General features: G+C 41.1%; 1 protein-coding gene across 2 annotated transcripts; it reads left to right on the forward strand.

Annotated features, from left to right (window-relative positions):
• Positions 1–6,302: 6,302 nt before the first annotated feature.
• Positions 6,303–9,765, forward strand: LOC134858558 (transcription factor LBX1-like). 2 transcript variants are annotated; one of them, XR_010164970.1, is made up of 3 exons: positions 6,303–6,886; positions 7,839–8,460; positions 9,003–9,765. XR_010164970.1 is itself a non-coding variant. In XM_063874529.1 (2 exons), the coding sequence occupies exons 1-2, from the start codon at positions 6,574–6,576 to the stop codon at positions 8,345–8,347; spliced, it is 822 nt and encodes a 273-aa protein (XP_063730599.1). In that variant the 5' UTR covers positions 6,303–6,573; the 3' UTR covers positions 8,348–8,754. The 2 variants fall into 2 exon arrangements, 1 of the variants encoding a protein (XP_063730599.1); XM_063874529.1 differs by lacking the exon at positions 9,003–9,765 and having other exon boundaries at positions 7,839–8,754.
• Positions 9,766–11,856: the final 2,091 nt, after the last annotated feature.

Below are 11,856 nucleotides of genomic sequence, written 5' to 3' on the forward strand. Positions count from 1 at the left end.
CCGCCCCGTTGCTACTAACCAATAAGAGAAGAGACCAGAAGGACCTTAGAGTAGAAAACAACTTGGAAAGCTTGAGATCAGACCTTCTTCGTACGATGCTGTAGACAGCTAACCCCTCGAGAGTGGACTGTGGAGCAGTTAAACAGGAGAAGGCCTCGGCCGAGCGTCCGTTGTAAACTTAACATATCATTGTATTCACAAATCCTGTTAAATTTAGATGAGAAGTTTCTTGGATTGTTTTTGCCTATTCCTACTATAGAATTGAGAATCCTACAGCAGTCCATCATACTGCTGCATGATGCCTGAGCGGAGATAGACTTCCTTCATCTCAAATACCCACACATGGATTGATGGTGTTCTTCCAGGCATTTTACTGGAAAACAGGAAGTTAAGCGTTAAAATAATATTTATGTTATCTTATATGCTTTTTAATGTCTGTTTTTAAGTGCCATATTTATTTATGCTCTTTGTGTTGAAAGGTGCTTTATAAACTTACCTTGCCTTCTGTAACACTATATCATAACGGTTTACGAAATATCTGACAATAAGGGATTTGTTTTAAATTCTCTACATATGTTCAAAAGCTTAACCTCCGTCTTGTGTTAGGGTCGGCACCGACCCGTTTTTAGGTTTTAAATGCATAAAATAACCATATACATTTGTTTATTGCATCAAGGCTTTATGACTTTGTCAGGAACCTCTATTTCAACAAAATAAAACAAAAAAAATTGTTTTCACTAAATTATAAAATGCTCTAGTTGAAATTAAGACCTTTGTGTTGTTAGGGTCGGTTTCGACCCAGTTATAAAAATAAGATTATAAAGCAATAATTAGAGCCAAAACTGAAATCACAAGTTCACTGTCAGCCAACACACTGACAGCCAGCTCCTCTCCCAATAATGTGAGCTTTAGGGGATTCTCATTTTGCCTTGTTTTCCAGTATACCTGCAGAAAAACAAAACAAACAAAGACTGGCATGTCCAGACATGTGAGGCCAATTCAGTATAGAATTGGTGACTTGCAGAGTGCACATCTCCAATTTGTAGCATGCAAAAATGAGAAGAAGATTTTCAGTGAGCCAAGTTCTGGATAATATTTTTGGTGAAAATGAGGGAGAGGACACAGAGCAGCATAGTGATTCGGATGAGCAGGTTTCTGAGGAGGAAGACAATGTGGAGTATCATCCAGAAGACACAGACACATCTGATGAGTCTGATGAGGAGGTCACCGGTGCTGAAGCTGCTCCCGCTGAAAGATTCAAGTCCAAAAATGGTAAGATCTGTTGGAGCTCAGTACCTCCTGATGTACATGGCAGGGCAGCTGCTGCAAATGTCATCAAAATGACCCCTGGAATCATAAGGTTTGCTGTGATGAGAGTCAGCGACATCAATACATGTTTTGAGCTATTTATGCCATTGTCACTAAAAAGAGTCATCATTGCTATGACAAACCTTGAAGGAAAAAAAGTCCATGGCGGCATGTGGAAAGACATTGATGAGGAATACCTGGATGCTTATATTGGTGTTCTTCTTCTTGCTGGAGTGTACAGATCCTGCAATGAGGCCACTGGTAGTCTGTGGGACGCATCGACAGGCAGAAATATTTTCCGGGCAACAATGTCACTTCAGACCTTTCACATGATATCAAGAGTCCTCAGATTTGACAACAGAGATACCAGAGCAAGATCTGACAAGCTTGCCCCCATCAGGGATGTCTGGGAGAGATGGGTGCAGCTCCTTCCACTGATGTTCAACCCAGGGCCAGAGGTGACAGTGGCTGAACGTCTTGTCCCTTTCCGAGGAAAATGCCCCTTCCGGCAATACATACCCAGTAAGCCAGGGAAGTACGGCATAAAAATCTGGGCAGCCTGTGATGCAAAAACCAGCTATGCCTGGAATCTACAGATTTACACAGGCAAAGCTGCGAGTGGCATCCCTGAGAAAAACCAAGGAAAGCGTGTGGTCCTCGATATGACTACTGGACTGCAGGGTCACAATATCACTTGTGACTATTGTTTTACCAGCTATGACCTTGGACAAGAACTTCTCAGGAGGAAACTTACCATGGTGGGCACAGTGAAGAAGAATAAACCTGAGCCTGCTGAAATCTTGCAGGTGAAGGACAGGGCTGCACTTTCCACAAAGTTTGCTTTTACAGACACCACCACTGTTGTCTCATATTGTCCAAAAAAAACCGGAATGTGATACTTATGTCTACTCTTCAGAAAGATGCAGCTGTGTCATCAAGAAGTGACATAAAGCCCACAATTATCCTCGACTATAAGAAAAACAAAGGAGGAGTGGACAACCTGGACAAGCTGACTGCCACCTACACTTGCCAGCGAATGACCAGGAGATGGCCAATGGTTGTGTTTTACAACATCCTTGATGTGTCTGCATGTAATGCATTTGTGTTGTGGACCCACATCCAAAAAGGATGGAACTCAACCAAAAAAAACAAGCGGAGAATGTTTCTTGAGGAACTGGGAAATTCCCTTGTCAAGCTACACATTGAGCGAAGGAAACGGGTGCCCCGAGACCCAGATGCTGCAACCTTGGTCAGACAGACAAAAGTGTCACTTTTTGCCACACATGCATCTAAACACACACACACATACACATGCATGTTCTTGCACACAGAGACTTATTAGTGTTGGAACTAGTAATTGATTTCTATTGGTTTGCTTGATTGGTTGTTGTTTGTTTGACCTTGAAAATCTATATTTTGTTATATATATATATATATACATATATTTGTTCTGCTTTTCATTTTGTGTTTGTACTAAAGTTCTATTGGTGAAAAAAGAGACTTTTTTGCCTTTTTCTTGAAGTAAATATATATGGGTCGAAACTGACCCGTAACACCATAGATGTTACTATAGTTCATAAAATTAAAATGAAAAAATAATTAAAACTAATTTATTTAAGGGATGTATTCTAAATCCCCTCAGTAATAGTCAGGTGACATAACAACCTTTTATTTATTATTATATGATTCTCTTGAGGTTCATTTTGCATTTCTTTTTATTGAAATCGAGGGGTATACTGACAAAAAAAGGCCCAGGGGCCCACACCAAAAATATTAAAACCAATATCTTTATGGATAAGGAAGCCTAACAAGGTAACCAAGAGATGAGAAACAAATTGGATGATAGATCATTGTTTTTAGTGTATTTTACAACTAAATTAAAACACGGGTCAAAACCGACCCGTTAACATAAGAGATGGTAACAGGGAACTAACACAAGACGAAGCTTAAGTACTGTAGCACCTTCTGCATTGTTCAGGTTCATATAAAGTGTTGATTTAGAGCAGGGGTGTCCAAACGCGGCCCACTTTTAATTGGCCCTCAGCAAATGATAAAAGTATAATGGAATATGGCCCACACCTGAAACGTGTGCTTTTCTTATATTGTACTTCCTAAATATCTAAAAATAATATATTACACAGTAGTATTTGTGTGTTAATAAGACCAATTTTCAAAGTTGAAACATTTTTCAAACAAATCATAGTTGATGAAAAGAGCCCAATAACTTATTTGCATAACCAGCTTGAAATAAACCCGTCGTATTTCCTCTGATTATGAGCAATCTGAGGCTTCTGTTTTAAGGATTGAGCTGCCAACAAAATAAAGGGAACCCTACGGAGAGCTCTGATATTACTTAAAGCATATTCAAGTATCAAGAATAATTGACCTACATTTGATTGATTTTGCTATCTCGTAACTTCCCTTATGAGGCGATATACCTCACCTCTAATGAGGGGCCAGCGCTTTGTATCTCTTTCTGTATGTGGCCCTCAGTGAAAAAAGTTTGGACACCCCTGGTTGAGAGCAAAACAACTTTGTTTCTGTACTTGTGAAGCATTATTCAAGTAGGTATGTTATTTGAAATATTAAATAATATTAATAATGAGTCACTTATGACTATAGGTTTCAGGAATCCCACAGTTTTGTACAATAGCAGCTTAACTTATGTTGTGTTTCCTGCACTGTTAGCCCCTGGTTAAGGTTACTGAGGCAAGATGTTTATTAATATTCCAATGAAACCATGTTTTCCCTTGCTTTATCACAAAATTGTAAAAAAGATAACAATATTAACAACATTTTACCTGGGTAACATTCACCTCAGAACACTTGATAGGATCTAATCTGTGCTCATTTTGTCCAGTTTGTTCCAAAAAAGCAAAGTTTTCCACTTGAAAACTTTATAACCTGAAATAAAAGTTCTTATTATTTATGTATTAACTCATTTAAATGTTCTATAATTAATAGCAATAAATAAATTGGAACTTCAGCTCAATAAAACAAGCACTTGTGATCATTGTGGTTCAAAGTAACATCACAAACAAGGGAAACAGCGCAGCCGCTCGGGCCCCCAGCATGCAGTTCAGACTTCCCTCAGATGAAATTAAAACCTACATGAAAAAGTGAAAGTTTTCTCCAATTGGAAGCGGGTATCAGATGAAGACATCCTATCCATTAGCATGGGTGTTACACACACTGAAGGAAAATAAAAACGGAGCGAGCTGAGAGAGAGAGCAGGCTTCGATCTTTTCAGAATAATCAAATGTCACAGTATGGCTAAGGCAGGAGTAAATAACAAAGTAAAACTGTCAGACCTTCAAAAGGCTGTGACTCTGCATCTATCCATTCATTCATTCGTCCATACGTCCATTTAGCCATCAGGTGTCCCTCCATCACCCCTCAATCCATAAAGTTACCATGATTAATGTTTATTTGTATATGTATAATGTGACAGTAACATTAATACATTATTCCCACCTGGAGAAGGCTGGAGGCACTGTGAGGATCATGTTATTTGATTTCTCCAGTGCCTTCAACACCATCCAGCCCCCTGCTCCTGGGAAACAAGCTGCAGCTCTCGGGGGTGGATCATCACCTCACCTCCTGGATCCTGGACTACCTCACCGATCTTCCACAGTACGTCAGGACCAGTTAATCAGACACCATCATCTGCAGTAAGGGGGCCCCCCAGGGAACGGTGCTGGCAGCGTTTCTCTTCACTCTCTACACTGTAGAATTAATCCATAACAAGCCGACCTGGCACCTGCAGAAGTCCTCTGACGACTCCGCCATCGTCGGCCTCATCTCCAACGAGGACGACAGGGAGTATAGGGAGCTGATGCAGGACTTCATCCTCTGGTGCCAGAGGAACCACCTCCAGCTCAACGCAGGGAAGACCAAGGAGCGGGTGGTGGATTTCAGACCACTCCAGGACACACTGTCCGCACTGTGGAGCTCCTTCAGTAACAGGCTGCTGCACCCACGGTGTCTCACGGAGAGAGACCACAGGTCCTTCCTTCCTGCAGCAGTCAGACTTTACAACCATCATGGCCCCCGGGAAACCCCCCATACAACAAAACAACTGACTAGTTGCGCAATAACAATTTATTTGCAATATATAAACAGAAATATGCCATATATAATAATAACTGTGAAATATTTACCTGGCTGCCATATCTCACTACAGGATGTGTATTTTGTAAATTGTTTATTTTTCTTTATTTTCATATTTTTTTAATGCATATTTTCTTTTGTAAAGCTGTCTTTGGCTCTGTAGCTGCTGTAGCAAATTAAAATGTCCCCTCTGTGGGACGAATAAAGGGATTCTGATTCTGTAACAGTAGAATTAAGTATCTGTGGCATACTGTTTATGTCATGGCGGGGGTTCAGTGTGTAACCGCCCCCCCGACCGAGACCCCCCAAACAAAGTATTGAACAGAGTCAAGTATTATAAGTTGGAATGTAATGCTTAGCAGATGTTTAGCTACCTTATTAAAATCTATCCAGAACTAAAGGACAGAAAATAATTGGACGATTAAAAAAATACTTAATTATTTTACTGTATCAATCATATGAAATAAAAGGGAAAGAACAACAATATATTTTATATTATATTTGCTCCATTATATATTAAGAAGACATTATGTCGAATAAATATTATATCTACAAAGATTCATATGTATATATAAAGTGTTTGTTTACTGCTTCTGTAAAAATGTGAAAAAACGTTTTGGCAGCTGGCTCCTGAGCATTGTCTCTGGCCCTCTTGCTGTGACGGTGCATTTTGGAGTGATTGACTTCAATTAGGAGAATGTCATGTGGATAGAAACATTTAGTTAATTTAATGACAAGTTTTCTCATTTTAGAAAGAAAGTGTTGGCCTGCTCTACAATTGGCTCCTCCCCTCCACGGTGCCCTCTAATTATTGTTCCCCGTTATGTGGCTGTAGAGAGAGGGGTCGGGGTTAGTTTGAGTGATTTTCCTCCAGTCAGCAATGACTTGATACTGGAGGTCCGTCCCTGCTGTTGGTGCATTATCATCCACCGTCCTCCTTTCAGCCCGTGCCTCTTAGAGACGGCTGGGCTGGCGGAGAGAAGTGTCTCTGCAGCAGGCTGCAGCTCGCCTGCCGAAATGCGGCTGGACCGGCACCTGTGATCCGAGTGGATCAGCTTCACTGTCTGCTCAACTTTCCGACAGCCTGTCGGCTCTCCCTGCTTTGAAAAGCTCTTCTCAAAGTGACCACGGTCGTGTTCGACCCAGTGAGCCGCCATGACATCTAAGGACTCCTCCAAATGCCCAGCAGGGCTCGAGGAGCGGCGCCGCAGCCCGCTGGATCAGCTCCCGCCACCGACCAGCTCCAACAAGCCGTTGACACCTTTCAGCATCGAAGACATCCTCAACAAGCCGTCAGTAAGGAGCGGAGCGGCACGCAACGGCTTTTCCGGAGAGAAGCTGCCTCTGGCGGGGAACAAGCTATCCTGCCTGCCGCTGCTAACTCACAGCTCCCCGCTGTGCGCGCTGGAGGAACTGGCCAGCAAAACATTCAGTGGCCTGGAGGTCAGCGTACTGCAGGCGGCCGAGGGTAAAAGACTCCTTTCTCTGGGAATTACAAGCCGGCTATGGTATTGCAGTAGCTTTATTTTCTTTCCTGATAAAATAAATTACATAAAAGAAAAGACAGTCGGATGCCGCGAGGTTTTTTGAGAGGAACCTTGCACGATTTGTACTTTGAGTTTTTTTTTTCTCCATTATTTGTGATTCCAAAATTCTTCTGCAGCGTGTTCCGTTAAATACAAAGGTGCAGTAACAGTCGACCTGTATTATATATTTAGTGAAACTAATAACATCATTTCCATTACTTATTACTTATTATTAAGACATAACTACAAATCGAGTTTAAATGACATTTAACACCATTATTTAATTAAAAGGAAAATGACTGTATATTCAGTTTAATAAAAATAAGTTAGTCTTATTATACAATAGTGCACTGTAGCCTAAAACGTAATACTGCCCTAATTTGTTTCACGTATAGCCTTTGTTCTCTTTTATATATTAATTGTAATTGTACGGTTAGGGGTTTGATATATTTTTATAACAATAATATAGAGCGCGATAGACAATTTACATAGTAAAACATATTTAAAACAACACATTTAAAATATATTAAACACAAGCATTTAATTTAATTCCATTTTTTAAACTTAATTACTTCTTGTTATTGTAGGCACCAAACCACCTAAAAATCTCATTGAGACTCTGCAAAATCACAAATTGCAGTGTAACACATTATATAAGCACCTCCCTATTCAGACAAAATAACTTGTTGTGGATATCTTTTTAATTAATAACGATTGTCAAACAATAACAGAGTATGTTATCCATATTATGTTTAATGGTTGATCCAACAGAAAACATTTATCAGCTATTTTACTTTTTTCCTACTATTATTATGACTATGTTATCGAGCTTTTGGATGACTCATAATATTGCTTTTTATACTTTATTTATATGAACTTATTCCTTCCTCTAAGGCCGCGACGGCCTGACGCTCTTCGGCCAAAGAAACGCCCCAAAGAAGCGGCGGAAGTCCCGGACGGCGTTTACAAACCACCAGATCTACGAGCTGGAGAAACGCTTCCTGTACCAGAAGTACCTGAGCCCAACGGACCGGGACCAGATCGCCCAGCAGCTAGGTCTGACCAACGCGCAGGTTATCACCTGGTTTCAGAACCGGCGGGCGAAGCTCAAGCGGGACCTGGAGGAGATGAAAGCTGATGTGCAGTCCGCCTCGGCGGTGTCCGGCGCTGTTGCCCTGGAGAAGCTCTCCGATCTGGCCGAGCTAAAGAAGTGCACTGACGGCGTAATCGGCGCTGGGACTCTTCCCGAGCTTGACCCGGAATCCAGGTCATGCCTTGCCGCCGTGGGGAGCCTGGCTTCCAGCAGAGCGCCTCTCTCCCCCGCAGCGCCGCGGCTCACAGACCGGCTCAGCAGCAAGGGCTGCTCGGAGGATGAAGATGAAGAAATTGACGTGGATGACTGAAGTGTGTCATTGTCACAGCAGTGTGAAGGGCAGATGTCTGCAGACAAAAACGTTGGCTTTACGCGCTCTCCGCTGAGGAACAGGCGCGCGAAGCGTTCCGCAGAGACGTGCAGGTGCTTATTAAACTCATTCAGCTCACAATCACTGAAATATGGTTCCTTAGGTTTTATGTGATGTCTTCAATGCACTTACAAATACTTTTTTTACCGCCTCGAGTCGACTCTTTTTAGCGTTTTGATAAATTAATTGTTGTGAAATTATTATCATAAACAGAAAATATGTAGTGAACAGTTTGTAATAAATCTCAATTTAATATATGTATGATGCGTTGTACAACACGTAAGTGCCTTGAGAATACACATAACGTATATCTGTAAAGAAAAAAAGTAATTAAAACTGCATTGTAAAATATATTTTTTAAATACATATTCTGCCGTTTGCACATTTATTGCGATGTGTTAAATGTAAATAAAATAATGGATTTATTTTGGTCACACCATATTTCAGTGTTCAGTGTTATAGCGTTGCAGATCTATTCAGAGCAGCAGCTGACCTCTGTGTGTGTGTGTGTGTGTGTGTGTGTGTGTGTGTGTGTGTGTGTGTGTGTGTGTGTGTGTGTGTGTGTGTGTGTGTGTGTGTGTGTGTGTCCACGCAGGTGTGCAGTGCGGCTCTCAGCGCACAATGGAGGCCGGAGAAAAGCGTTTCAGGGCCATATGGTTCACAGACTCTCCTATCAATCACGAGTCACTTTGATTGATTGTGTTAACCCGTCTTTTCATGGATGGAGCCCCCTTTGTGTCGCACAGAGAGCAGACACACTCGCTGGTAAAACACGGCTATGAATGTGAATAGAGAATACACTGACTGATATTATTAACGCTTTACATCATTAGCAAAGTACTGCAAATGTTGTATGCCTATAATCTATAATATTAATAATTGAAGGTAAAACAAATAAAATTAAGAAGCATGAATGAAGTATTTTTTTTCTGTAATTCCCATTAAAATAGTTGAAGAGGGTCATTCCAGAATTGGTGGACAATTTAGACATCAAACTTTGAACATGAACCCTTTATTTTATTTTATGTTGTGTATTTGAGAAAAACAGGTAACCATCAAACCACCACCCGTTCATTTTGATTTAGATGTTAAGGAAAAAATATTTAAATAATAACTGGAACCTTAACATGTTTAGGCTCCCTGGTGCGAATAACAAAATAGGCAATTAATATTCTGGGAAAATACAGTAGATTAGTACATTGAAAACATAGATTATGCTAAACCAGGGATGTCCACTGAGGGCCGCATACAGAAAATATACGAAGGTCTGGGCCCCTCACTAGAGGTAAGTTACCTCATAAGTGAAGTTATAGTTAGCAAAATCAATGAAATCTAGGGAAATGATTCTTGACAATAAAACGTGCTTTAAGAAAAAAACAGAAGCCTCAGATTGCTTATAATAAGTGGAAATATGAAGGGTATATTTCCAAGTTATTGAGCTTTTTTATGAACTAAGATTAACTGAATTAATTTGAAAAACTACGCTTATTAACACATTAATACTGTGTAATATATATATATATATATATATATATATATACTGTATATATACTGTATATATTACATATATCGCTGTGGCTCTATGTTTCTGAGTCTGTGTGAGCTGGAGCTCCCTCTGCCGCAGGCCACAGCTTGATTGATCACTAAATAGGGCAGATTTGAAAGTTTTAGTTATACCGTTCCTGTAGAGCCCCTTAACACTTCAAACTTTAATTTTACGGGCTATTGAACTAAGCGTGTCCCTGACAAAATTGATATATGTATTCATTTACTATAACCAGTGATTAATTACTATAAACAAAGACAATTATTCTTCTAAAAATGTTTCCTTTCACCAAAATCTAGTTGATCATTCAGAAAAAGAAAAAAGGATTTAGCAGTGCTGGAAGGCATAACTCACTCTGTTTTCACAAGCACTAAGTCTCTCAGCCTCCCTCACCGGGCCGGAGCGCTCTCTGCCTGGGGCCAGAGTGCGCTCTCTCTCGGGCTCCTATAAACTGCTGTCAGTGTACTAAAATCAGAGGTGCAGAACAAGCTCGGCTGGCTATCTGGTGAAACAGAAATTGCATGTCTACTTTTATGACGTTTTCATGCTGAGCAGACTTTTCTTAATGTGCAGAGCCGTGTGTGTGTGCGAGTGTGTGTGCGTGTAGGTGTGTGTGCGCGCGGAGGAACAACTGAGAGAAATGTAATATATGATACATGTTTGAACAATAACACACTCATTTGTGAGTTAAACCACAATTGAGCCTCAACACTGGATGTCTACAGACCCAGCCCTGCCTGTGGGTCTGTGTGTCCCTCGGCTGAATGTCTGCTCCCTCCGGCCCGCAGCAGGGCTCTGCTTCAGGCTGAGACAAACTTCATGTTACAGCAAAGCTGTCGGTCCCTATGCCACTAATTAACGGTGTGTATGTGTGTACTGGCGAAAGGAACACTACAGACACACACAGCAGCTGCTCCTTGCCTTACAGTCCGTCCTCTCCAGCTCATCTGTCGTCATCACATTATTGGATAGCATCATGAGGCAGCAACTTTATTCTCATGCTTCTCTGAATAATAAAGCTGACATTTCTTCCCATGATATCATAATTACTTTTCTAATCTGGATAATGGATAATAATATATAATCATGTCTTTAATTATATTTAAAATAATTGCAAGTCTGTGAGCTACAAATGCTTCGATTTAATGAAGCTCAAAATCATGCATCGGGTAGAAACTTGGCCATAATAGGCTTTTTTGTTGTGTGTCTGAAACACCTTCATTGGTCTCCTTTGTTTTCTTCCATAACATACTGACATCATTATGTAACACACATTTTTATTGGCAAGTGCCAGACTTGGAGGTCTTGAGTCCTTGACTCGGACTCAGGTCAGACACACATTTTCGGGACTTGTGACTGGACTCGGTCTCGCGCACTGACGGCCTCCGACTCAAACTCAGACTCGTGAATTCTTGCACATGAGGACTCGGGCTTGCGCACTGATGGACTCGGATTCTGACTGGGACTCGCACATTGAAGACAGGACTTGGACTCAGACTCTAACAAGTTTTGTCTCATATCCGGATGTACTCAGCCCAGGCTTGTGCAGGTCGACACCCCCCGTACGGTTACTGGAAGTCAGAATTCTATCGGTCCAATCAGCGAACAGGGGGAGGGGTTGAGAGCGATTACGTCGAAGTTGGTGCCGAGTTTGAATTGTAGTCTAGTCTGTAGTTCAACAATGGCGACGGAGGAAGAGACGCTTCTAGCTATCCGCTCGATTGTTTCAATTCTTAAAGGAATCCTTCCTTTTTTTCCAATAATTTTTTTGAGTTACGAACTGTCCCCTGAATCCTTAGGTTACATTGACAACATCAACACATGTCGTTGACAGCCATTTTGACAGCCACGCTCGCAGGTAGCGATTTGTTTACTACTGTGAAAGCGGAAGTAGGAAGCGTCA

The sequence above is a fragment of the Eleginops maclovinus genome, chromosome 22 (assembly GCF_036324505.1).
Source record: "Eleginops maclovinus isolate JMC-PN-2008 ecotype Puerto Natales chromosome 22, JC_Emac_rtc_rv5, whole genome shotgun sequence".
Lineage (NCBI taxonomy): Eukaryota > Metazoa > Chordata > Actinopteri > Perciformes > Eleginopidae > Eleginops > Eleginops maclovinus.